This window comes from Geospiza fortis, unplaced genomic scaffold (assembly GCF_000277835.1).
Source record: "Geospiza fortis unplaced genomic scaffold, GeoFor_1.0 scaffold194, whole genome shotgun sequence".
Lineage (NCBI taxonomy): Eukaryota > Metazoa > Chordata > Aves > Passeriformes > Thraupidae > Geospiza > Geospiza fortis.
In genome coordinates this window covers 4,636,140-4,662,831 of record NW_005054322.1, presented here as the reverse complement: position 1 = coordinate 4,662,831, position 26,692 = coordinate 4,636,140, and the positions used below count along the sequence as shown (strand labels likewise).

General features: G+C 39.8%; 2 protein-coding genes across 3 annotated transcripts in view; one reads left to right on the top strand and one right to left on the bottom strand.

Moving 5' to 3' along the window:
- Nucleotides 1-5,382: 5,382 nt before the first annotated feature.
- Nucleotides 5,383-24,174, top strand: RCBTB1 (RCC1 and BTB domain containing protein 1). Of its 2 annotated transcripts, XM_031056827.1 has the most exons (11): nucleotides 5,383-5,553; nucleotides 6,372-6,522; nucleotides 6,977-7,143; nucleotides 9,755-9,913; nucleotides 10,989-11,096; nucleotides 11,998-12,140; nucleotides 14,903-15,093; nucleotides 18,693-18,819; nucleotides 19,276-19,427; nucleotides 20,060-20,190; nucleotides 23,082-24,174. In XM_031056827.1, exons 1-11 carry the CDS (start codon nucleotides 5,410-5,412, stop codon nucleotides 23,220-23,222), a joined length of 1,614 nt encoding a protein of 537 aa, XP_030912687.1. In that variant the 5' UTR covers nucleotides 5,383-5,409; the 3' UTR covers nucleotides 23,223-24,174. The 2 variants fall into 2 exon arrangements, with proteins under 2 accessions (XP_030912687.1, XP_030912689.1); XM_031056829.1 differs by lacking the exon at nucleotides 6,372-6,522 and having other exon boundaries at nucleotides 5,436-5,553.
- Nucleotides 24,175-24,817: 643 nt separating this feature from the next.
- LOC102043625 (SET domain bifurcated histone lysine methyltransferase 2) overlaps nucleotides 24,818-26,692 on the bottom strand; it is a 48,873-nt gene continuing 46,998 nt past the window's right edge. Inside the window, exon 23 of the mRNA XM_031056784.1 lies at nucleotides 24,818-25,755. Within this exon, the coding sequence (XP_030912644.1) occupies nucleotides 25,616-25,755 (140 nt within the window). The 3' untranslated portion in view covers nucleotides 24,818-25,615. The remainder of the gene's footprint in view (nucleotides 25,756-26,692) is intronic.

Below are 26,692 nucleotides of genomic sequence, written 5' to 3'. Positions count from 1 at the left end.
CTTTAGAAGCTGTTTGGAAAGATGCATTCATTCTTTAGTTGCTTTAATGTGAATGATTCCTCTTGAACGCTTATCTCTCTGTGTCAGATTGGAAGACAGGCATTGCTTTAGAAAATGTCTTCAGTGAATGGATTTGATACGTTGCACTAATGGTTTAGCGTAGGGGGAAAAAAAGAAAATAAGGCAAAGTGTGGTTGTAATTACAGTTTTGTAATTGGAGGTTTGTTATGGTGGGCGGATGACTGTCATCCTCATAAGGATGGTTTCCTGTGGCTAAAGCAGTCACGTTCAGTGGCATTGACGTGCATGGTGGTGCTTTTTGCTTGCTTACCTCTCTCAGCTGGCTGCTCAAAGCAAACAGGAGGTCTGGTTGTCAGCCCTTGGATCAGCAGTTCTTGCCTCCCCTGTGTGGCTCATTGAGGGCATCTGAAAATAAATTGTGTAGAGGTTTGGAACACATGAGTTTCACCATAGAAATTTTGCTTCCTGTAAGGTCCAAGGAAAATAAGTTAAGGCGCACGTTTTCAGGGAGCGCAAGTCTCTTCACTGGCAGGGAGAATGGCTCAGTAGCATCCCTTGGTTCATACATCTACTTAACATCAATAGTATTGTTAATATAATGATAGTATATGGTTTCTCTATTCCTTCTCAGTGCCAAAATATGAAATCAAAAAAAGCAAATGTAGACCGGGGGAAGATGGGTGTGACGTGAAGGATTTGATAATTCCTTGGTTAAGGTGTACTTAAATTAAAAAGGGATTAAGTGTGCCAGTCACTCTGTGTTTTTCTAAAACCAGATATCCCAGCTTTTGTGTTCTCACTGCTGTTCATAATTCCCAAAGGCAATTAGGAGAAATGAAGGCCTGAGCCTGCAGTTTTTCTGTGCAGGAGTAGGTCTGCTTAGCTGGAATAAGCTGCGACATTGGAGCCTGAGGAGGGAGTGAAACAAACAAACGTGTGATTGTGTTCCAGCAGCCTTTGCAAATAAGGGGATAATCTTTGAGGAGTTAACTGTAGTTTTTTTGTCCCGAGGACAATTGGTACTGTTTTCCCGGTAGGATGTTGTGTTAGGCTATTGTTCTATCCAGCGTGGATTTATTTAGCTGAACTATAAACTCTGTGGAACAGTATCTAAAATAATTTTAACAAAGCATTTTGTAAACGCTGCCTTTTTTTTTAAGGCAGGATTCATGTTTGTCTTTCATGTGCCACTGTGAATCGGCTTGCAGGCTTTTTATTTAGTAAGCAAATTACTGAGGAGATGAATGCGTAGGCAGCAGATTAACACAGAATTTTTGAGGTGCCTATGACTCCAAAAGTGTGTGGCTTTTTTAAATTGTGAGCAGATGTAAATGTTTTTCCCTTAATGTTGGTGCTTACCCTGAGGTCAATTTCTTTTTCATCACAATATGTGGCCAGTTCAGTTTCCTTTCTTTTACAAGTCGCCCTTTTTACTTATTTTTAGCCCGAGTGAAATTCCAGGAGTGATTTGTTTCTGTTTGGATACTGAGGTTGTTGGATCATTTTGGAGATGTCAGAGCCGTGAGAAGGGGTGTTGTTGATATAAACTCCCTCTGCTGGTTCATTTTGCAGCAGAAGTAAAGCTTTGTGCTGTATAATTGTTTATCTCTGCATCATGCAGCAGAAATTAACAGTTGAAAGGTGGCATGCAGTGTTTCTAAAAGCAATTTGGGCAACCAGTTTAAGCTCAGGGGTTTTATACTCATAAGGTTTTTATTTGCAATTAACTTAAGATCTGAGTGTTGATATATGACGGGATACTCCTCAGAGCTGCTGCTGTTGCTTTGTTGCACACAGAATCAGAGCAATAGCCTGAAGCTAATATATTGAGAGAGCTATTAGCATGCAGATTAAAGTACCTTGGCTGCTTGGGGCTCCATCTGGCACATTTGCCCTTACAAACTTCTCAGCAGAAGTGCAGCCCTTGCACGGTGTGTGATGTAGCAGGGTCCTGTCAAGAAAAGTAAATAACCTTAGGTGTGGGACTGACACTCTGCAGGAAGGGTGAGGGAAGGACGCTGCGTTTCTTTGTGCTGCTGCTTGTGGTGCCATGTCTGGAGTCTCCTGGATCATCAGCCTTCCGTGGCAAGGATTTGCCCAGAAGAAACTTTCCACTGTCCCCGCCAGATTCAGACAAATGTTGTGCACGGATGAAGCATGTGCTTGGTGTGAGGGTCAGTCATGGTATCACAGAGCATCTGCTCTTTTGGGAAGTGTGCTGTATGTCCTACAGGATGCTAGAATCAGTTTGGTTTCAGTTTTGATTAACACTGGGTGACTTTACTGATACCTCCATTTACAGTCCTACATTTAAAAATAGATTTCTCAAATACTTTCTTCCTCACTAGTAGATTGTTTTTCCTTCCTGTGACTGCCAGAACTTTTGTTGGGCACCTAGGAAATTGGCTGGGGTTGTTAAGGAATCTGTTTTTAGAGAGAAAAAGGTGGTGCTTCTGCCTAGGTGGAGCATTTATTTTCTGTGGAAAATGAAGAATAAATAGTTAAATCAGTTTTCTATGCACAATTACAGTTAAGAAACAGTAGTCAGTGTATAAGGCCCAGAACTTTCAGGTTTATATGTAATTTCTCTTAGACAAAAGGATAAAGGAAAACAGCTGCTGTTGCTACCATAGAAATATTGAAAGCCAGTGATGATAGGTACTCCAGCAAACAGCAGAATCTAAGGACAGTAGTTAATATTTCAAGATAAGGGAAAAGTGTGTCTTTGAGGAGAAACAGTACATATTACATAAAAGGCAAGCGAGTGTTTTTTGTTGTTTGTTTGGTTTAAGGATTTTTGTGAACCTTCATTGGTTGCTAAATCCTGGATAGAATTTAGGATTGCGATTTATTAAAGAAACAAGCTTGCCAGTGGCAGATGAATTGTGCTTAAGAACCTTTTGAGGAAAACCCCTGAAATAACTGTAGAATTGTAGTAACAGCTGAAATGGCTGAAAATATACAGCGTGGTTTTGGGAAAAGCAATGTTAACACCTGTTAACAATTGTAAGGATCTTCACCTGTGGATGGAGTTAATTGCTTGTATCTCCAATTTGGGAAGTCTCGTGCTTGAAAGCTTTTATCTATCAGTATTAATTTGACAAGATGTCAGGTTGAGCTGTGAGGTGTGGGAAGTGCAGCATAACTTGCATAAGTTTTGGAAGTGCTTGGAAAGGTTTTGTCAGAGAGCAGTGATTATCTGAGTCATACAGAGCCAAAGAGAAAGAAGTCAAATAGATTGGAGACCTAGTGCACAGATCAGCAAGGGAGAGAAAAGGCAACACATATTACACTTTTTACTTTTAGAGTAGAGTAGGTTCTCTGGGTGCTGTAAAGCTTGTCAATTGGCTAGGATATTCTCTCGCAAAATATCACCTTGTCTTCCTGTCTTCACAGGTTATGTTGAAAATTACTTCAGTGTAGAAAATAGTTTTCTTAAAATCCAGGTTGACAAGTTTGTGCTTTGGCAGTTGTATATTATATGAGGCAAGTTAAATAGGTGAAGTCAGAAGGGACACTTCCTTGGTCTGCTCGAAAGAACAAGTAATTGCTGCCTTGTTTTAATTGATTGATAGTGTCATATGTTAAAAGACTTGCCAAGGTGAGGTGACAAATCTTAGCAACTAACTAGCCTGTGCTTGTAACTGCACTAGAAAGAAATTAAGAAGGCTTAAATGCATCCAAACCTGTTTAGCTGTGTAGAATGTGCTATGCCTTGCCATTAGGTAGACTTGCAAAAAAAAAAAAAAAACCAACAAAAACTATTCTACAAATAAATCTATTATGCATTTGCCATCTGGAGATTTCAGGTGTTTTCAAGATCTGCTTCAAATGTGAAATGGAAAGTTAAGTCAGGCTCTTAGTAAGAGAGGTGCCTGTAGAGCAGAGCAGGGTTTATTGGATCAAAGTTATGAAATCTAATAAGGAAGCAACTCTGCTTGGGTTTTGTGTTAGGCTATTTTTTTAATGGACATAATTCCACAGTGACCTCTGTGTGTCTCAAAATTAATTTTTTAATTGTTGTTATTGCTGTTTTTTTAATTCCCTTCTTCCAAGAAACATCTGCACTGAATAGCAATTGACTGCTGTTGTTAAATGGCTTTCTGAAGCCCAGTCTTGGGTGTCAGCCCAGTTTGAGAACCAAGCATCAGAAGAAGAGCAGAGAGGCTGTCTTGTGTTCTCACTGTTATCCATACCTGGTACCCAGGCACCATCAGGAGGTAGCCTGACTTGAAAGCAGCAAAGCAAAGAATAGGGGGATTGGGTTGCACTGTAGCAAACAAATGGAAAGGAAAGAACTAAGTGTTGATGAGAGGATGGCATCTGGGTAGAGACTGCAATTCTTACCCATGGAACAATTCCCTGCCTCCTTGGTTTTTACTATTTTATGGTGATTTGTCTTGTCACTGACATTCTGTGGAGTTCTTCACCTAATGCTCTCCACATTTCCCAGAACTTGCTGACAGCCCTGGGCATGGATCATAGATTGTAAGCAGCAGAGTCCCTTCAGGGTGTGAGCGATGTGATGTGCAGGGTTGAGTGCCTCGATGAGCTCTGGGTGTTTGTGCTGTCAGCTTTGCTCCTGAGCTGCTGCAGTCATCCTGGGGAAATTGGGAAGAGGGAGCACTGGAGAAGAATGGGTTCTATATGTTTGTTTTCATTGGCAAACATCTCTATACCCTGTCATGTTTCCAGCTGTTAATGTGATCCACCTGGTTTCTAAGTAGCAGATTATGGCAATTTTACTTAATTGCTGTTCTCAGATGTGTTTCACTGCCTAATTGCACAAGCTCATGCTTTCCTGCTCTCACAAATATTTTTTTGACCATAACAGCTTTTGATTACACAAGAGATGGCAGATTTGGGTCATGTTCACAACAGCCCCAGCCTTATTTTTATTTGCATGTTTCACATATGTAGCAATTGCTTGCTTACGTGGCATTTATGACTTGTAAGATAACAAAAAAAAATACAAGTGAAAATTTTATAAATTAGAATTGCAGCTGAAATCCCCTTTGAAAATTCCCTCGGAATTCCACTCTGCCACCAGTGGATATTTGCTAGATCACAAATTTTTAATAAGTTTGCTTGTTAAAGAGCAAATGTTTAGCCCTATTGAATATAGTTTACTTAAATACCCTGTTAAGCAAACAACTTGTTTTTCCAGTGACTAGCTTTTTGTTCACCTAAATACATGGAAATACAATTACATATTTCATACAGAATAGAATATTTACTTTCAGAGTTACCTGTCTTTTCTCCACGTAAAGGAATTTCCCTTACTGTCTGTTAATGAAAGTGCAAAATACTCTTTTTAATTAGCTTTTTGGTTTGTTTTTTTTTTTTTTTTTTTTGTTGCAGCAATGTCCTCTTGCTTGTAGAGGCGTCATGACACACAGCAGCATCATGGTGGACGTAGGCAAGTGGCCAATATTTACCTTACTTTCCCCCCAAGAAATTGCTTCCATTCGGAAAGCGTGTGTGTTCGGGACGTCTGCCAATGAAGCCATTTACATCACGCACAATGACGAGGTGAGCTGCCACAAGTAGCTGGTTTCAGAATGCTTGTAGATTAATAGCTTCTCAAAAGCATTACGTGACAGCTAAAATGTGGTGGATATAATGTTTGAATTTTTTTTTAAGTTTTGTGTGGGGATAATATAAATGGACTGTTTAGAAAACTTTCGCATGGCAAAGGCCAGGATGGATTATATGCACTTTGGAAGACAGGCAGAATTTAAAAGAAGGTGTGGTAGCTTGAAGTTAAGTGCAAACAGGTATGAAGATAGAAAATGAGGTTATGGCTTGCTAAGTAAAAAATACTGTGAAAGATTATCTGTAGATTTTAATGATTCAGAAACTCACTATGTGTTAGCATAGTGCTGCTCAAAGAAAATGAGACAGGTGTTCTGGGATGTATTAATGGGAAGGTTTCTTGTAAGACTGGGTAGAGAAGGATTTTTTTCCCCCAAAGTCCTATCCATAGTGCCTGTAGGATGAGCCTCCCACAATATAGCTCTTTACATGCTTATGCTTTATTTGCTATTTACAAACTGCTTTTAAAAGAAGGTGGTGGCTTCCACTTTCTTTCCACTTGTTATGGTGCAGTTCCTGAAAATAAAAAGCCTAACTTCCAGGACTGTACAAATCTGAATAATTCAGACTCGTCAGTTTAACATCCAGAGTGCCCTTGTGCAGTCTCTTGAGGTTGTTAATTTCCATGTGGGATGTCTCTGGCCCCTGGAGGTCCAAGGTGAAACTCTGTCCTCAGTTAATGAAGACCTGAGTATTACACATCTGTGCATAATTGAGTGTAATACATTTGAAGTGAGTATTCTTTTTTTTTCCAGGTATTTGTTTTTGGACTGAATTGCAGTAATTGTTTGGGAACTGGAGATAATCAGAGCACAATAGTACCAAAGAAATTGGAAGCCTTATGTGGAAAGAAGATCTCCAGTCTCAGTTATGGAAGTGGACCCCATGTTGTTCTTTGTACTGAAGGTAGAAAAGTAATATTTAGTATAGAAACATAAGTTAGAGATTTTAAGCTAAACTTGCATTTAACAGGAATGGATTATAGTGTAATTGTATTAACTTGTTAACTGGCTAACGTACACTAAGAGGTTCTTGTTGGTCTTAAGTGGAAGTAAATGGATTTTGTAATTGCTAAAGTTTCCATTTCCACTATGTTGAGGCTGGAGCATTTTACACTGTCACTTATGACATACTTTGTCTTACCTGTGCACTTCCATGTATTTCCACAATCTAGAGGATATGCTGTGACAGACAAATGTAAAACAAAGGATGTAATTTTCTAGCATACAGATGATTCTTATAATAGTTTCACTTTTTGTTAATATCCTTTCAATTCCCTGTTGGTATTTGCTAATTTCTTAAAATTCTGTCTTAACCTCCCTGGAATTTTTAGTGGTTCTCATCGCAAATATTTTTGCAGATGGTGAAGTGTATGCTTGGGGACATAATGGTTACAGCCAACTTGGAAATGGCACAACCAATCAGGGCATTACTCCTGTTCAAGTTTGCACAAATCTCTTAATAAAGAAAGTGGTGGAAGTAGCTTGTGGCTCTCATCATTCCATGGCACTCTCATTGGATGGGGATGTAAGTTGAAACCTGTTCAAATCTCTTAATCTCCTCGTTGAAGTGAATAGTGGAGGTGACCTTGTAGTTTGAACTTCTGTCTGTTTCTATAGTGTAATTACAAATATAATCTTTTCTCTTGCTATCTCAAAATAGGATGTCCTTTTCTTCAGAGCAGACTTGAAAACAACAACAACAAGAAAAAACCACCCCAAAACCAAATTACTAACCCCCCCTTGCCAAAAAAAGGCAACCCCAGAACAAGGGAAATACAACTTAGTAAACTTTTGTCTCTCTCACAGGGGTGAGACTGGAAAGATGTGCCCCTTAGGGGTGAAATAATGGTTTGTGAGTTGCAAAATATAATTTATTTGCTTGCAGTTCTCTTAGTTAGGGGATGTGTTGAATTTGTATTTACTGGGTTAGAATTTTTAGTCTTTTTCTTGTAGAAGTGTTCTTGCATTTCCATACTGGTACTGCAGAAGAATGTTGCTCTGCACACCTCAGAATACCTTGTTGTGTAGCTAATGAAAGAGCACTTGGTTTATATCCAAGTCTGCTCATGCTGTTTGTTTCAGGCTTCAGGCTATGTGTTGTGGGAAACACATCCAATTAGTTTCCAGTTATGCAGATTTGACCAATGTATGCACAGTGGAAAATCTGGTTTCAGCTGTGCCCTAACAAAAGAAAAGCTCTAATTTTAAAACCTTTTGACAGTGAAAAGGGAAACTACAGCTCTTCTCATCCTGGTAATCTCAGCATGTCTGTGTTGTGGCCCAGTATGGATTAATAGTGCAACAGTAATACCAAGTATTTTAAGGGTAGGAAAGAGAGATTGGGTTAAGTGGTCTGAAAGAAGAGCCTACACTTAGGAAAGATTTTGTGCTGTCATGTTTGATTTGGTTAAACTATAAAACTTGGTGAGCATGCAGGAAGGAGAGGACATTCATGCACTACTTACACTAGAGGTGCCAGCTGCTGTGTGGTAGCTGCCTGTGCAGGCCATGCTGTTTCTTGTCATAAATGTGACATGCTTGAAATCTCAGTGGAAGCAGGGAAATTTCTTTGTGTTGACCATGGAGCTGGTGTTTGCAGCTGGCTTGCCAGTGTGGCTCATTAATGTACTTTAAATCCATCCCTGGTGTGCCTTGCAGTAACTAGGTTTGTGCTCCTTTAAATCCATCCCTGGTGTGCCTTGCACATCCCTGGTGTGCCTCGGTTTGTGCTCTGAGCTTTTACCAGAACTGAGTGCACTGAAAGCAGCAAAATGTGTTAAGCAGCTTTATAGAAAGATTTGGCTGCCAGCCCCCTTGTGTCCTAATAAACCTGAAACCTCAGGGAGACATTGAAGTTGGAAGTATTTGTGGAAATACCTGGCATAATTGGTTGGTATGGTTCAGTGCAGTTTTAATGCAGTACAAATTTAAAAAAGAAGTATTTTAATGATAGAATGAAAGGAATGCAAACATTCATGCTTCTCTGGCATGTTCTTTGGGATTTTGATCTACCTTCTGAGATTCTCTACCTAAATATTTTCTGTTATTAAAATTCAAGTATTTTATAAGACATCTTCAAATATTCAGTAGGAATCAAAGATCCAGCATTTAGAAGTAACAAAAAGCAAAGGACTGATTCTTTTTTTTCATGTTGTTCATTGTAAATGAGTTATGTTGGTGGGAGGTCTTTTGTTCTTGTCTTTGGTTGGGTTTTTTTTTTTTGCTGCTGATGGAGGTGTTAGTTTTTAATGACTTTTAATGACTCTTGGTTTGGTGTTGCAGTAAACAGCCAGCTTCTGGCACCAAAGGATGTGTAGGCTTCTCACAAGGGTACCTGTCATTGTGCTTGTACTGCCAGGCATGTCTGTGGAAGGTGTTTCCAAGAGGCCGGAGTTTTGAACTGGATGAGGCACCAGAGAATGAACCCTCAGAAACAGTTTTATGCCAAGCTGTGGGCATGTATACATGTAATAAAAATTGGAGGCACCAAAACCATGGAGTTATAATGTTTTTATACCAAACTGCTTCCCTGTCTTTTTGACTTTCAGATAAAAGGAACTCATATTTTTGCTTGTATTAGTACTAGCTTGCCCCAAGAAACTTTAAACTGACAGAAATTGTGGATTTTTTTGTTAATGCTACTGTGAAACACAAACTGACAAAACCCTGCTCTTTCACAGCTCTTGAACAATGCAGAAGAGGTATGATGAGTGTCCAGCAATAAACCTGGTTTAGAGTTCTTTGAAGAAAACTACATAGCTCTAAACTGGGGAATTAAAGTGTGTCTGGGAAACAAATTATGTTCTGGCTTGCATTCCTTTTTCAAGATAATGAAATGATAAAGACAATCACTATGGTCTTTGTCTTTAATACGGAGCTACGTTGTCTTCATTTTCTGTTTTAGTCAGATGCTGTTCTTTTGCAATAAGCTGGAAAAGTGCTATATTCTTATTTGTTAAATGAGTCCTAATGCTGTTTATAATTTTCATTCATGAAAATGAACTTTAAGCATTTTAGCCTGTTAAGTAGGATAGTTTACCCAATCTGGGGCTGCCTGTGGGAAGATTATCTATTGCTATCATTGCTATTATTAAGCTTTAAACTGTGTGGCTTTGTTTGTTTGTTTTTATGGACAGCTGTACGCTTGGGGCTACAATAACTGCGGTCAAGTTGGATCTGGATCTACAGCCAACCAGCCAACTCCTCGCAGAGTTTCCAACTGCTTGCAGGGCAAAATTGTGGTTGGCATTGCTTGTGGCCAGACCTCCTCCATGGCTGTAGTAAACAATGGTGAGGTAAGTGCTGCTGCTGCATTCCCTCATTCTCTGTTACTTGAATCCACCAAGCTGGTGTCTGAATATGGAGAAATGCTGGCAGGGAGTGCTCAGGTTAGGGCTGTTATTGCCAGAGTTGTCCTGACAACTTCTGTGAGCCAGCTGCAGGAAAACACTGCAAGTGACTGGAGATGCAGTCTTTCAATATTCCTTCTTATGGCAAAGACTGTATTGGGAGCACAATTCTTACCAAGTCTGCAACTGCAAGAATTTGAACAGCTGTATTAACCATGTCTGTCTTCATGTTGCAAGAGATTACTTAACATAAATTGTGTTAAATTCTTTTAATTCATTAAATTAGTCTATTTCTTTAAAACGTGCACAATCAAACAGTTCATTTTTCTGCAAGGATACATTGGCTGATCCTGTTTTTTAAAGACATTGCTTAATTACCAGCAACAAACCCAAAACATTTTTTTAAACATTGCCCTCCCGTTGTGCAACTGTTCCATTTGACATAAGTTTATGGTGCTGTCTTGTTTTTAGGTTTGAACTGTGACCTCTATTTTACTTCATTTCACCAAACAGAGGGTAATATCTCCTTGTGAATGGAAGGACTGCAAAGTCCCTAAAGCTGAGAGGGGTTTTCATTGTCCTTATGTATGTCATGGTGTGTCCACTGTAACAAAACTAAAGGGAGAATTAGAGATAAACTGGGGACTTCCATTTAAACTGATCAGTTCATCAGAATAACTTAAAAAAAAAGGAAAAGTAATAAGGGAAAGAATGGTGTAAAAGTCAAAGTGTTGATGCTATGGGAGAGATTTTGGTGTAGTGTGAGTTTATTGCCGAATTCCTGGTACTTCTAAGACATGTTTTTTAGCTTCTTTAAAAGGTAAATGCAAGGTGGAGAAGTTGAGTGCAGTAAGTCATTGCAGTTTACTTAATATCTTTCAGCCTTCTCTGTATTGCTCTTCAGATAGCGCACAATTTTTTAATAATAAGTACTTTTCTTGGCTTGTGCTTGATACTAGGTCTTAAGTGCTCTGTACTCCTGGTGAAGAGTGGCTTAATTTTGTTTTTCTTGTGCACTCAGGTTTATGGCTGGGGTTACAATGGCAATGGGCAGCTCGGGCTGGGGAACAACGGGAACCAGCTGACCCCGTGCAGAGTGGCAGCGCTGCACAGCGTCTGTGTGCTCCAGGTATGCCCAGTGTGGAAGTGAAAGTGCACCTTCTGCTGGAAACCTCTCCTTGGAGTATTATACCTGCTTCTAGATTTCACTACTTCCAATGCTGAATTTTTTTCTTAAGCTACAATGAATTATATTTTGCTTATACAACCTGCAAGTAAGCTGTGAAGTACTTGCTTTGGTAAATGCTTGGAAAGGTTTAAAGTTAGCTTCTGTAACTACTAGTGAATTATGCAGTGGTTACAAATTGCACATTTGTTACAAAGTTAAATGAAATGTGATAGTCAAAGACAAGGCGAATCAGATGTCAGATTTGTTCAAAGTATTCTAATTAGTCCTTTAGAAGCAAGGGGAGAGGAAAGATGAGACATGGGGGTGGGTTTGATTGTTTGGTGATTGGGTTTAGTTTGGTTTGTTTGGATTTGGGTTGGGTTTATTTTTTTTTTTCTAGCTAGAGAATTAAACTAAAATTTGGGATTTCCTGGCTTTTTGGGAAGGTTCTGTAGAGTTGAATGTGGTGAGTTGGATTGAGGAGTTGTTGGCTGTTGAACTGCAGCTCTCCTCATTACAGAATACTCATACTGTATTCAGAATAATCCAGCTCTGAAATACTTTCAGAGCATTGCAAGATGTGATGAAGTTCCACGTTCCTCATGTGAAAAGAAAGCAGGTAGCACCTAGGGAGACTTGTAGTGTGCAGTAAGTTACTTGGGAGCAGCCAATGCAATTAATGAAGCTGGGACTTTTGCAGTACCTACAGCCAACATACCTTGTGTTAGCTGCCTGTACTGAGAAGTATCACATTGTGGGGCTGGGTGCAGAGTGCCTGAGATACTTACCATGATAATGTGTGCGATATTTTGTTTCTCATTGTGTTTGGTTCAGGAGTAACGCTATATACATTTACTTACAGATTGCCTGTGGCTATGCGCACACTCTAGCACTAACAGATGAGGGCTTGCTCTATGCCTGGGGAGCTAACACTTACGGGCAGCTGGGGACTGGCAATAAAAGTAACCAGCTCAGCCCTGTGCAGATCATGATGGAAAAAGAAAGGTAATCTTGCTCAAGCTCTTTCTGGGTTGATAGAAGTCTGAGCATGTGTTATGCAGTCTCTAGCACTGGAAGCATGCATGTGTAGGGCTTGGTGGATTGTTTTTCTGTTGCTGATGTTAAAAATATGGGAAAGGATGGTAACTTAGTGTTTACAATGAGCACCGAGTGCTTTTGCCGTCTGTAATGGTTATTGAACACAAACATACCTGATACTGAAAGATAATGAATGAATAAGAGTTATGCTATTCTGGATATATTCTGTATATCCTTTGCTTAAAACTGGAGCTATGAAATCCATAAGCCAAGCCATGAATTGAGGCCTACGTTAAAAAAAAGAAAAAAAGAAAAAGTGGGGAGAAAGGAAACACCACCTTTGCAAGAAGTGACATGTGAAGAAAAACAATTTTTGAGAGGTTTTAAATAGTTCACCATGATAACAGAACTAAATTTGCAAGGTTGCTTGAGCTAAGAACAGTTAGCACCCATTTTTATTACTTGTACCAGTTAGTAGTTTGTAGTTTTTTAGTTTCCTGGACTCATAAAAGAATGAAATTAACCCTTCTCAGTCCTCTTTCATCACCCTTTCATCATCCTCATATTTGGGGCTAGCTCATTTGCTGCTCACCTACAATTGTGGACCTCAGTCCCATTCTCTGGGCCCTTGTGTGTTTTCTGGGCGCATTAATGTATCTTGTCTTGGTCTATAGATCTCTTAATTTGCAGTCTCCTCTTAACTAGGAAACACTTCTGCTTTGTTTTTCTCCCCCATTTGGGAAGTCATTCCTATTTTTTGTTGTTTCTCACACTTGAAGTTAAAGCTTCACAGTATTGAGAATGTTTAAGATCTTAAAAATGGGTGTCAGAGAAAGAAGAATGGAACTATCACAATAAAACCCACTGAAGTGGACTGGTTTGTCTGCAAAGGAAAATGAAATGTTCTTTAAAAAGCAGTGAAAGAGAAATGTGTACATTTGCAGATCAATCAACTTAGTTTTGTTAGTGATTTATTTCATGAGTAAACTAAGGGGAACTATTGCATTTAGAACAGTATGTGAACTCAAGCATGGGGTTATAAAAAAGCTGGCATTTGTTCAATGGATGAAGGAGGGGGAGAAACACCATAGAAGTTGTGCTTGGGATCTAAGGGAGAGATAAGTCACTTGAACTTACTCATCTTGCTTGACTTTGCTTCCTTGGAAACAGTGCTAAAAGTGTGTGAGCTGTCATTTACCATGAAACACATTACTGCTGCTCCTGATCTTTTAGTTTATGTAATTCTTTTGTCATTTATATTTAATGCTGGCAGCAGTTACTTAGGAGGTTCCATTTGCTGCTGTCTTGAAAAATGTTGCGTATACAGATTTAGACTTCATTTTGTGTTAGCTCAGAGGAACAGCTGTGAAGGTCATCTTCCTGAATTTTGGTGTTAAATGCATGGTTAACATGTTACCCTGTACATGTACTGTAAGTATGTGTACCATAGGTGTGCTTTAGTACATGTTCTGCTGTACTGCTGAAGTGTAGTATAATCTGTAAAAAGAAGAATCTGTTCTGCTAAGAAAAGAAGGTTTGGAGAGAGGGAATAGTTTAGCTGTGATAAAAAGTAAGTTGTCCCTGAAATAAATACTCTATGATATGTCTTGCAGAGATGTTGCATAGAGGTTCATAAGTTGACAGCAGTGTAAAACAACCAATGAGTTTTCTTTCTGCCAGAAATTATTGATACGTATGCTGAAAGTGATGTAGATTCATTGAGTTTCATCTTGAAATAATTTTTGCACTTCAAATATGAATGTTGTGCTAAAACTTTCTGGTTTTGCCTAAAAATCTAACTCTTCATGGGCATTGTTCTGTAAAGGAACACACATTTTTGTGTGTGTATTCTTAGATTGTTTGGAAAGATATTTGTTTGTCCTGGTTGATGCGTTTCTGGCACAAAAGCATGAAATCCTCTGATGTGTTTTTTACCACAGAGAAAAAACAGGAAAGCATAGCTTTTATTTTGAACTTGGGAACCCTCCCTGTTTTACTTATCACATGCACAGAAACTCTGGCGATGTCTTTGTGGTGTTTTAATTGGAATTGTGTTCCTTCTCAGTTCTTGAATGTTTCAGATAAGAATCTAGGGATTGCCTGAGCAACGGGAGAACAGGATAGATAAGTGAGCATCAGCAGCTTTAGTATTTTAAAAAACTGTGTGAGGTGGGTGAAAGGACTGTGTAGACTTTATTTAAAAACAACCATAGCTCTTAAAGAATTCATGCCCCTCAAATGAAGCACTGTGTTTCATGTTGAATTTCAGTGTTGAGGAAAGTAAGCTTAAGAGCAAAATAAGAAGTCTGAAGTACAGGCAGTGGGTCAGATTTCTGTCAACCTACAAAAGTCAAATGAAAAGGAGGTAGAAGAAATTTCTTCTTGAGAATAAGTTTCTGATGTGTGGTGGTTTTAAGGGGGGAAAAAACAAAACTTGTTTTTTCTTCATCCCCTTTTCCATGGTTATGAAAAAATAGGAGGAAAGTCAGTTGATAAGAATGACATAGCTAAAGCAATATCTGATTATAATAAAATGTACAACCTGAAAATGTAATTGTGGGTTTTTTAATACCCATTCAAGCAGTATCACATTTCTGCAGGACTAAAACCCAAGTACAGGAATGTTGCTGCAAGTACAGGAATGTTGCTGCGTAGTGTGACTGGCTGTTGTTTTGGTGAGGCCTTTGGGAAGTCCTGCGAGTGCCTCACAGTGTTCCTTGTGCCCGCAGGGTGGTGGAGATCGCCGCCTGCCACTCGGCGCACACGTCGGCGGCCAAGACGCAGAGCGGCCAGGTGTACATGTGGGGGCAGTGCCGGGGCCAGTCCGTCACCTTCCCGCACCTCACCCACTTCGCCTGCACCGACGATGTGTTCGCCTGCTTCGCCACCCCCGCCGTCATGTGGCGCCTGCTCTCCGTAGGTGAGCTCCACCTCCCGCTGCCCCTGGGTCCATTTGTGATTAGCACAGCATGCTGCTTCCCTGGCAGCCTCGTGTTACAAGGAGGGAAGCTTGGCAACTCAGTGGCTAGTTGTTTCTTCCTTCTGCTTCCTTCTGCTATTTCAGCAGCTGGGGATCCAGGGTAAAGGTAACAAGATTGTTTGCCAGTGTATGTCCAAAGCAAGCCCTGTTTTTACCATTGCACGATGAGTATTGTGTGTGAAAAACGCCAATCACTTGTTTTTTAAATTTTAGAAGTTTAATAGTAATAAAATGGTTATAAAAATAGTAATGCAATTAGAGTAATAATAATTTGGACAATTAGGATTAGGACAATATGACACAATAGAGACAAAGAGTTATGGACATCCAGGTACGTTTTTCTGGGCCGCACAAGCTCGAAAAAGGACCCCCGTTAACAAAGGATTAACCCTTAAAAGCAACAGCCTGTTGCATGTTCATACACCTCATACATGATGCATAAATTCCATTCAAATGCAGGATTCTGTCTGGTCATCGTCAGCTTCTTCCTCTGAATCCTAACAGCGCCTGCGAGGTGCGAAGAAGTTCGTTTCTTCTGATAAAGGAACAATAAATTCTTTTTCTCCAAAACATTTAGGCGTCCTGTGGCTGCTATCTCACTGCGAGTCCTTTCTTTAAAAAAAGTATCCTACATAGCATAGCTTCTATTTTAACGTTTGTTATAACCTAAAACTATATTTAACACACTACTTAAGAGAATTAATACAGCATTACTTTCCAACACAACACATATAACATTCATTTTAATATTTGCAAAAAGCCAATCACAAAATACGCATTTTTCACAGTGTATTTCTTATGTTTGTTTTGTTTGAACTCCAGGTCCAGGGAAGAATCCTGAGTCATTTAACAAAACTTTGGGGATTTTTTCCTCTTAAAACTATTCCTGCTTGGAAGATTACTCCCGAGACTTGTTTTTTGGTATCTAACAACCTTGGAGTTTAAATGTCATCTGTAGTTTCTCCTCTTTAGTATTTGCCCTTCTAGGAGCAAATCTCTCCCCTATGTTTTCTTGTTTTGAAAATAACAGAATTCCAAGTTTTCATGTCATGAGATGATTTGTCTCAAGTATATTTAGTTTGACTATCCTTAAGGATGGGCAGACTTGTAAATAATAGTCCCTGTGAAACAAGACTCTCATATAATTGCTTTTTCTGTTGGAACTCTCTTCTTATACTGCCTTGGATTACTCTGGGGGATGCTGTCTCTGTGTCCAGCAAATAAGCTCAAACCTTTTTGCTTGATTTTCTTTGATCCACATGCTGCTAATTCTTATTTGACCCCAAATAGGATATAAAGGGCTTAGCTTGCACTTCCTGGCAAATATTAAGGTGTTTTCATGTTCAAAAAAAAATACGGCTGTTTCATCTTACATCTGCTGCCTCAGTTCTCAAGATCTCTTAGGACATCTAATCTATTTTCATACTGAAAACAGACCCTAATTTTGTTAGTCCCTGTATGGAATTGTTTTTGGGGATCACATCCCAAGTAACCTCTCTCCACTTAAGTCTCTCAGACTTTACTGTTGCATTTGGCCTGTTCTAACCCAGCTTCTCTGTGGTAACTTCTCATTTAGCACATTATCACATTTGTGGAGGTCCAGGTAACAGCATCTCACCTGTAGGGGAGAACTGAGTAGAGATACTAAAGAGAGAGAAGATTAACTTTGAGCAGTCTGCTCCTGAGTAAATCTAAGTCTGCTTTTATCCCATTTGTCACTTTCTCCGTTCTCTAATCCTCTGCAATATGTGCTGGTCTTGCTCTCTCTTGCCTCCACACTTGTGGAGGTGTCATGCTTGTCCAGTCTGTTGCCTTTTGCTAATAGTGAGAGCTGTTTAAATGACATCTCTCCCTGGTTTAAGTCCCTTGTTTTTATGAGGTATTCCCAGACTGAGTATAGCCAGGTGTTTGACCTCTGTTACCTGCACTTTAATTCCTCTTAGCCTTTGGGGATTCTTCCCCACTTACTCTGGCAATCTTACTGAATATTTAAATCAAAAGAATTAATTCTGTGAGCATTTTAAAATCTCCCTTTTCCATATGTGTTTTCCTTTCCCACCTGTTTTCATCACATAGCAGTAAACCCTTCTTTTTTCTTATGGTTTTTTTTTGTTTGTTTGGGTTTTTTGCTGTTGTTTTGTTTTCTTAGGGAGAGCTAACTCTGTGTAAAGGTTATTGTTCTACTTACAGTTACAGTGTTCCTGCCAAAAAAATGAATCAGCCACTCAGGATTGACTGTGGTGAAATACAAATTTGCAGGACTGAAAGTATTTGGAGTGAAAGTTGATCTGCATAGCTTAAGCTAAGCTCATGACCTAGCAAAAAAAGATCAGATGAGCAAATGGAGAGGGATTGGAGCATGGCTTAGTTGGGCCACAGGAGATGCAGTTTCTGTGGGTGATTCATGTAAGACAGAGGAGTGCAAGGTCTTCTGTGGCACAGACATGGCTTGACAGTTCTGAGTAGTTTGTTCCAGCAGTATTTCTTACATGTGAAATAATTTAGTGTCCCTAACAGTGAAGAGTGATGTGCAGATTGTTTATGGATGAGCACTGTACAGTCCTGTGGGACACAGGAGACAAATTGTATTTCATTTAGTAGAAATCCATTTGTTTTTCTTTTCCATGCTTCACTTCTTAGAAGCCATGTGCTTTGAAACATACTTCTAAGATGCATCAAAATAGTGGGTTAAATTAGGTTTTCTGAAATTTCAGAGGCCTTGCTTTACCAAAATCCTCAGACAACTTGTGCTGCAACTCCTGTACGATTTCTAGAGACACACAGAATGGGACCTCCGTGAGACCAGTGCCACAGGCCTCAATAGAGAAAACTGTGGTATCTCTGCTTTAGTCCACTTCCAGAGTTGCTGAGGTTCTGTGTCCTTGGTTGTACCTTCAGCAGCACTGCTGCTGGATTTTGTGTTGTTATAACTGACTCATAAACTGAGTAATTGGTGTCAGTGATAGTTCACGTTAATGAGCCCTGGCAAAGACCTCATCAGCCTGCAGGCTGTATCCAGTCTGCCAGCACAGAAAGGTGACCATGTGGTGACCTGTTTTCTTTTTAGGCCCAGCCCACACCGTGTCAGTGTGGCTGGAGTGCTGCAGGCCCCTTCCCCAGGGATTTCAGGGGTGTTGCAGACTCCCATTAGCAGCATTCTGCAGGTCAGGGGGCAGAGCTGAGCTGAGCCACCACCAGCACTGAGCTGCCTGGAGGCTGGGAATCTTGTGGGTAGTGCCCACATGGAGACAGAGTTCTCCAGGTACTTCCCTGCTGTTGTGCTGCCTCTGTAATGGGATGGAATGGGAACTGCTGACCACTGCTGCCTGTAGCTGCTGTGGAGCAGTCCTTCCCAACAGGAAATGCTGTTGGATTAATTAATCCTTCCTGTTTTGCTGCTTAAGCCAGTGGATCTCTGACACAGATCTGTTTTCCTTGATAACTCTTGGTTGAGTTGGTAGCTTTAGTTAGTGATGTGTATGTTCCATCTGAGATGCTCCTAACATCTCGTTTTGTTTGTTTTGAAATTTTTTCTGTAGAACATGAAGACTTTTTAACAGTAGCAGAGTCTCTGAAGAAAGAGTTTGACAGCCCAGAAACCTCAGACCTGAAGTTCCGTGTGGATGGAAAGTACATCCATGTCCACAAAGCTGTTCTGAAAATCAGGTAGTGGTTGTGTTTCACAGCTCTTATTGGTACAGAACAAACTTAGGATATCATCAAAGGGGCAAAAAACAGTCAGAGGGAAGGAGGTACCCCAAAATCTGTAGTAGATAGTATCCATGTATAATAATAGCTTTAAATGAAGTGATGGTAAAAGGAGGGTCCACATTAATTTTTCACTGAGCCTGCTTTTCCTGGGATAATAAATTCTGTTAAGTTGGTGTGATTGCAGTGTATACACAGGTGTTTCTGTAGCATGGGCAAAATAAGAGTTTTATTTAAATGCATAATGAAGTCTACAGTGTTAGGAACCAAAATGTGGCCTGCTGGCCCTGATGGGGCATAGTAAAATATTTGTGAGTATTGCAGAGTGCCCCAAATATGCGTTTCCAGGGGGACTGTAATGTAACATTTGTGTGTGTGTATAATAGTGCTCCAGATGATGTCTCTGTCTCCTAGGTGTGAACACTTCAGAACCATGTTCCAGTCATACTGGAATGAGGATATGAAGGAGGTGATAGAAATAGACCAGTTTTCCTACCCTGTGTATCGTGCCTTCCTCGAGTACTTGTACACGGACAGCGTTGACCTCCCGCCTGAAGATGCAATAGGTACTGCTCATGGGTCAGAAGGCAACAGCCAGAAAAACTGGGGCAGGGCTTGCAGTATAAGTGACTAAAAATTAGAAGTGACAGGCTTCTAGTCTAGCCTAGAATGTGTTTTACTGGTGATTAATTCAGCTGTCTTTAAAATGCTGTTGTAGCAAGCTTAACTACAGCAAAAGTGGTGTGTATTTAGAAGTAAGCTATGAGCAATTTGGTCAAGGTTGGGAGAGAAACTATTTCTCTGGGTGAAAATACTTGCATATTTTACTAATTTGAGTCAGTTACTGTTTGGCATACTGTCAAAGAATCTCAGTAAATCTAATGGGGAGGAAACTTGGACAGCAGAGCAATTACAGCAAGCTGTAATTCAAGCCCATTTATTGGTAATAGTTTTTTACTCATGCTATGGTGCCTGCCACTAGGTCTGCAAGCTAGTAAGACAGCCTTCATATTTATAGAGATTAACAGGAGTGCATAATGAGGTAATAAAAAGTCCTTCTTTGCCTTTAATCTGCATTTTTGAATAGTAACCTACTTGGAAAAAGCACATTATAGAGATACAGAGATTTGCAGGAGCAGAAACAGATGTTGAATGAGTAATTTTACAACTGACTGATACCATGATGTTTTAATTGCAGGGCTCTTGGATTTGGCTACTTCATACTGTGAAAATAGACTGAAAAAACTGTGTCAGCACATTATCAAGAGAGGAATTACTGTGGAAAATGCATTTTCATTGCTCTCTGCTGCTGTCAGATATGATGCAGAGGTAAACTTATAAAGTTCAATCTCTTAAATGGGTGGCTGCTTCCTGACAAACTATGGAGAAAAGCAGCTGGTTACATTTTCATATAAGCTCTCTCTTACTTTCATTTAATTCTATTTGCCATTTTCAGAAATTTGAGAATGTTGGACTTACCTCTCATGGCAAATACAGTTTTTCTATCTCATTTTTTTATTTTAGTTTTTCCCCATAAACCAGTACTGGGAAGGTGAACTAGTATGCAGATATTTCTGAGGATGGAAACACTAACTCTGAAAAAAGGGGAAGGTTTAAACAAAAAGTAACATAATGAAAAGCAGGCTTTTAAGCTTTAAGTTACTTAATTGTAAGGCTGTGTGTTGTGTGTGATGACATGGTGGTAGGTTGGGGATTGAGTGCATTTGGGATTTTTTTTTGGTTGGTGGGGTTTTCTTGGCTTTTTTGTTTTGTTAGGTACAGATACACTTCCAGTTTTCAGAGTATGCTAATGAAGTGTCAGGATAGGAACTGCTTCAGGGGCCTTATAAATGTTGAAGGCTGAGCAACAGTATGTGAAGAGGGGAGTGAAACCTCCTCACTGTGGAATGTCTGACTTCACCCCTAGATCCCTAACATGCTGCTTTAGGAACTAATCAGGAAGTATTCCTGGGCTTGCTTTGGCTGCTTATGTTCAGTAGTATCTGTGCATTGTGTTGGCAACTTTACAATTGGTTGGTTATGCTTACAAAGCAGTTTTTTTTGGTACTCAGTAAATCAACTTATTACTTTTTCTGTACTTCACTTCCAGCAGCTGGCATGCAGCTTGCCCTAACTTATTTCAAAGCCTTGAGGTGTGATGCCTGTTTGATAGACCTTACCCAAAGGCTGTGTTAGTGTCTGTCCTGGCTTCTGATCTACTGTGAATAATGATGCCTTTGATAGAAGTTCATCAAAAATAGGAAGATTCCCATATTTTAGCCTCCAGGGATGGTTTGCAGGATGGGTCTTAGGTGTGTGATTGATTCTGTTTGTAAGGGCTGTAAAAAATCCAGTTACTCTGCCACGCCTGTAGCTCCTTACCTAAGTAAAGTTCGAGCCATAGGCTTCAATGCTGCTTCCAGGAGAGAATGGGTGATGCTGAAGGGTTGGGCTTTAACAAAAAATTGGGTTTACATGCTGCAATGCTGGCAGGGGGCTTGGAATTGCTTGGCTGATGTAGTTCTCTCAGGGGGGTGGTGTGCCTGGAAGAGAACACTTAAAAGAAGCTGCTTCACTAATTAAAAATACCTCCATGACATGAAACTCCTGCAGTTTCTTTCGGTGACTGACTGAAGTGGCTAAAATTAGGTCAGGGCTAGCTTCTCACTGTAGCTTTTAAAATAATTCTTAGCTAAACCTTGTGCCTTTATTCACCTAAGTCTGTATTAAGTAGTTTGCTGGGAGCTCATCCATCTGCAAATGAAACTCAGCCTTTTTTTTTATACAGAACTTTAGATTTTCCAGAGTTACTAATACTACAATAATTCTGTTTATTGTATGCTTCTGTTGCGTTGACTTGGAATATGAAGTTTTTAATAAAGCAGTGCAAAATATTGTAATGTGTACGATGTAATTTTCTTTAAAATGCTAGTTAATTCTGTTATTAAAAAATACCACAACTGTCAGTGTTCAGTTCTAATAAGCTTGTCTTTTTTTGTTGCACAGATGCCACACAAGTCAAGATCTGCAGCTTCAGAATGCCTGGTTTTAGGCCAGGATATATTTTTATATTATTGTTGTGTCAAGAACTGGCACTAGCACACACAGTTGCTCTAGTTTCAGTATTGACCTTAAGAGAAAACATGAATATTATTCAGTCTTTCCTACCTCACGGGGCTTAGAGAGTTTGTTATGCCTTCCTGCAGTGCCCAGCCTGCTGAGCAGCCAAGAGAAGGGTGTGTTCTCACATACAGAGAGTCCTACAAACATCTGATAAAGAAATTAGAACAGTGTGGGCAGTTGCCCTTTTGTCAGGGCTGCAGCATCCTCCTTAGAGCAGCTTAGATGTGCACCACAGAGCAGATTTCCTCCTCAAAGGAGGAGTTGGAAATCATCTGAGTGAGAAGTGTTCTGTGGGGAACCTTAGACTGACAAGGACTGTGCCTTTTTTTTGGTGCTCTTTAAGGCATTCTCTCTGTCTGACATCACCTGGGTGCAGTGATGGTTGTGAAGCTTTTCTAATTACTGCATGGGAGTCACTTCCAAGTAAACTCAAATATCCGTGTTTCTGCAAGCATTGCTGTGCTCCAGTACTGCATTTGAATCACATTCAGGAGCCCTGTGAAGTACTTCGTAGCAGAGTCTGTTTCTAATGCACAGAATGACCTTATGCCTAATCTTTGCTGTACAAACTATCCAGTCAGGATACATGTGCACTGAGCCTGGGGACATGGAACTTGAAGGCTCTAGCTAAACCCTTCAAGAAGCAGGAAGGAAGTCAAAACCTTACAAATAGATTTGTTCATATTGTGAAAGAGCTGATTTTTTTTTATCCACAGTTTTGGTTATACATAATTACCTCAAGATCTCCTATTTACATTGGAGTTTCAAAGTTGTCAGAGAATGCAGATGAAACAAAGTGTGAGAACTTAAAATATATATTGCTCAGAAAAGCTGTTTTTTGTGACTGCTGCTATATAGTGAGAAACAAATTTTGGTTACTTCCTCTTGTAGCTGCATTTACATAGTGACATGTGGGTAGAATCATTGTTTTCTGTTGTATTTACATAGTGACTGTTGGGGGGAAACACTGAGAGACACTGGGCCTGTTTGTCCAATTCGCTGAAAAAATATAAACAGGCATTTGTGCCTCAATGATATTTTCTGTGATTGAAAGCAAAGATAACATTTTTTCTTTTTGTTTTTTCCCACCTCTTTAGGACTTAGAGGAATTCTGCTTTAAGTTTTGTGTCAATCATTTGACAGAAGTGACACAAACTACAGCATTTTGGCAAATGGATGGTCCCCTGCTAAAGGAATTTATTGCTAAAGCCAGTAAATGTGGAGCCTTTAAGAACTGAAAAAATGAGGCCGTAAGTCGAGGTGTTTGTGGGGTTCTTTTTCCAGCTACAACGTAACTGTGTGGGTCCAGGAAAGTGTTACTTGGTCTCTTCTACCACAGAACCTGAAAGGCCACAGTGAAAACAAATGTTTTCAGTGCAAACTGTTGTAAAAATGTCAAGCAAAATACTCACTTGCATTTAACAAACCTGGATGGTGGATCCAGCTCAAGATTCAGGCAGAGAGGAAACGCTGCAGTGTGCAAAGGATTCCGGCTGGTGTTCCGGACTTGCCTTTCCAGCCCAGGAAACCTCCGTTCTAGCGCCGCCTGCTCGTATCTCCAATTTACTGTCTGGGGTTGGGAAATAGTCTGGCCTGAGCCACTGAATGATGTCACTTAAATCATTAACTCCCTGAGATTATAGAGGAGCAAATGGCATGGTTATCTCTTGCTGCATTTGCATGATTGTGGATGAATTGGCCATTTGCTGTGTGTAATTAACCAAGTGTATCCAGTGCTTCAAGTGTGCAAAAATAACGTATCTTCAAAGCCTCTGCAAGTGACTTCAAAGAAAGGAGTTACTAGAAAAACTAATTTGAAGTAAATCTCTATATTTGGGTATATTTTAATATAAGTTGTAATGTGTACTTTGTGGAATCTGTTCAAGCAATATTTATAATGCTTAACGGAAATAATTCCACTCTTCAGTGACTTCAGATTATGTTGGTTCCCTCAGAGGGGGAAGGGAAAGCTGGGTGGGATTTTGCTTTTAATTATTGTCTAAATTTAAACTACATGTAATAAAATTACTTTTTTGTACCTCTTCACTAGCAAACTTTGGATTTTGAAGAACATCGCAAGCTTTTTGTGTTACATACAGCATCTAAGTTGTTTCATTTAAAAAACTTCATCAAAACAACAAAGGAAAACCCAAATAAATAACAAATAAAGCCAAAACCCAACTTACCCTATACAATGAATCTTGCTGATTTCACTGTGCCTGACAAAACACCTGTGGTCTTGATTTCAGAAGTTCACAAATTTCTTTGTAGGCACTAATTTTAGACCTCAGTGGTTCACTCTGTGCATCTGACTTTCTATACTAAGTCATCCTTAAGTGGCTGTAATGCTTCAGAAGGTATGTATGAACCATCCTTATCATTCTTACTGTGTTTAATAGCAGAGCTTGTTAATGCAGTTTTGGTTTAGGTGGGTTTTTTCCCAGGCTGAGTGGCCCTCAAGTTCTGGCCTTGGGCAGTAAACTGGTGATGTTTCTAGGCCCAGAAGGGCAGCGGACTTGAACTCTGTAAGCAATTAAAATTACTATTATTTTGTTGAATCAAGCACACCTTATAGTTCAAGAGCTGATTTTGAATGCTGTTATTCTGTGCTTATCAATCCCCACCTTCCTACAGAGCAAGCCCAAGTGAGGAATTCCAAGTGGTCATGGAGGGAGTACAGCTGTTGTGACAGGATGTCACATGTGTCACACCAAGTGGTGTTTGCCAGTGCTCTGCTTGTACCTCAGCAAGAGCGTGGCCTGACAGCATTCCCCCTTCTTGGCTGTGTCCTGTGCAGCAGCTTAGGGACAGGGAGCACAACTCCACACACAGCTCCTTTAAAAAATGTTTTATTTTATTAACTTAGCCTGTTGTGGCTTTTTTGTATTCAAACGGTATTTTAAAGACAAAACACATGAAAGTTGAACCCTTTCTTAATGGAGAAGGGAAGATCCAGTCACTGTTTTGCTCCATTTGACATTGTACTTGTTCTGAGTATAATGCCCAACCCTTTCTGGTCTGCCTGCAAACCACTGCTTTACCACTGCCATTATAGCAGGAACAGTGCACTTTGACCAGTCAATAAAGAATAATTTGGCTTTTTAAATTAAACTCCTGTTTGTAATCCAGAAGGCTTCTTTGGGTGCGAGTCCTGCTCATTTATCTTTTTTGGGAAAGCCACAGCAGCACTATGATCCTTCAAACATCCCTGTCTAGACACAGACAGTGAGGCACTACTGCCCAGCCAGGAGAGGGCTCCCACAGTTTAAGTGAATTTAGCAAGTGTTCTGTGGCAGCTGAACACTCCCCTGGCTTTGAGAAAAGAAGTCTTCCCTGGAGGGTTCTGTTGAGTTTTTGCAAAAGCTAAATTTAGTTAATGACACTCATTTATAGTCCATTGTGCAATGTAAATAGAAATTTATAGTGGAACCAGGGAAAAACTTGAAGAGGAAAGTTTGAAAACTTGAAGGACTTTAAAGTATTGCAACAGTGAGGTATAAAAATGAGTATAACACCACATTCTTGCACCCATTCAGCCCTCATCTTGTGGCTGGGGCATTGGGCACTGATCAGACTGGTCTATGGTTTTTATCATTAAAAATCCTAACAATTGCACCATCACAGGGAGGGGTTATTCAGACACTGTACTGGATGTACTGGCCATGTTCTCTGGAGTAGGAAGGATGACTTCTTTTAAGTCCTGCAGCAGCTCAATCTTGTGATCCAGTCTTTTTCTGTTTTCCATAAGTTTCTGGATTTTTTCTTCTGTTCCTATTATGAAAAAGGGATAAAAAGCTTTAATTATTAAGGAATGAAAAGATTTTATTATTATACATAAGTATTACTGATATAAAATACATTACATATTCATTTACTCTGCAGAGCTACCACTGCTTGGTTTAACCTACAATAAAACCTTTGGCTTTCTGCAGCAATGCCTGTAACCCACCACGCTGCACAGCTGCTGTCTTTACAAAGAGATGAACTCTGTGTCTGCTGAGAGCCTGGCTGGTGTGTCAGAGAAAGCACAGAACAGGAGTCGTCCTCTGCCTTCCATCTATAACAGAGCTAGCTTTGAGATTAAATTTAAAACATATCAGCATATGTAAAAATTACTCGTTTAGCTACTAATCCCCTGTGTTAACTGGCATATGAGCTTTAAAGGTTCTGTTTTCAGAGCCTGTTTGTGTGAGAACTGCCCCAACAATGTTGTATTTTAAATCTTTAAAGATACCATCTCTAAATTACACTCCTAAAGCAAATTTACAAGCCTAATGGATTTTAGCCAACAACAAAATTCAACCTAAAACCAGATGGTTTGGGCAACTGCATTCAACAACTCGATTCTCAAAACCACAATTCAATAGCATTTATTCTCCTTCTTCTGACAAAATCATTATTGACAGTAGCCTGATGGGATTACCCAAGTTGTTTACCTTATTTGCAAAGCCCTGCTTGACTGCATTTCTGCTTCCCTCTGCTGCTTCCATTTCCCTAATGTTAAAGATTATTGAAGTCAGTGAGAGCTCAGTAAGGAACCTGGCCAGTATTCAGAAGCATTACCACAACCTTACAGGGTTAATTCCAAGTTTTCAATGAAGCACCTGCTTTGTTCAGTTTGCAGGACACACAGAGGTGTTGGTTGGTGACCTCTGAGCAGCAAGGCTGGTCTGTGAACAACAAACGACTTTCTCAGTGTGTGAGAATG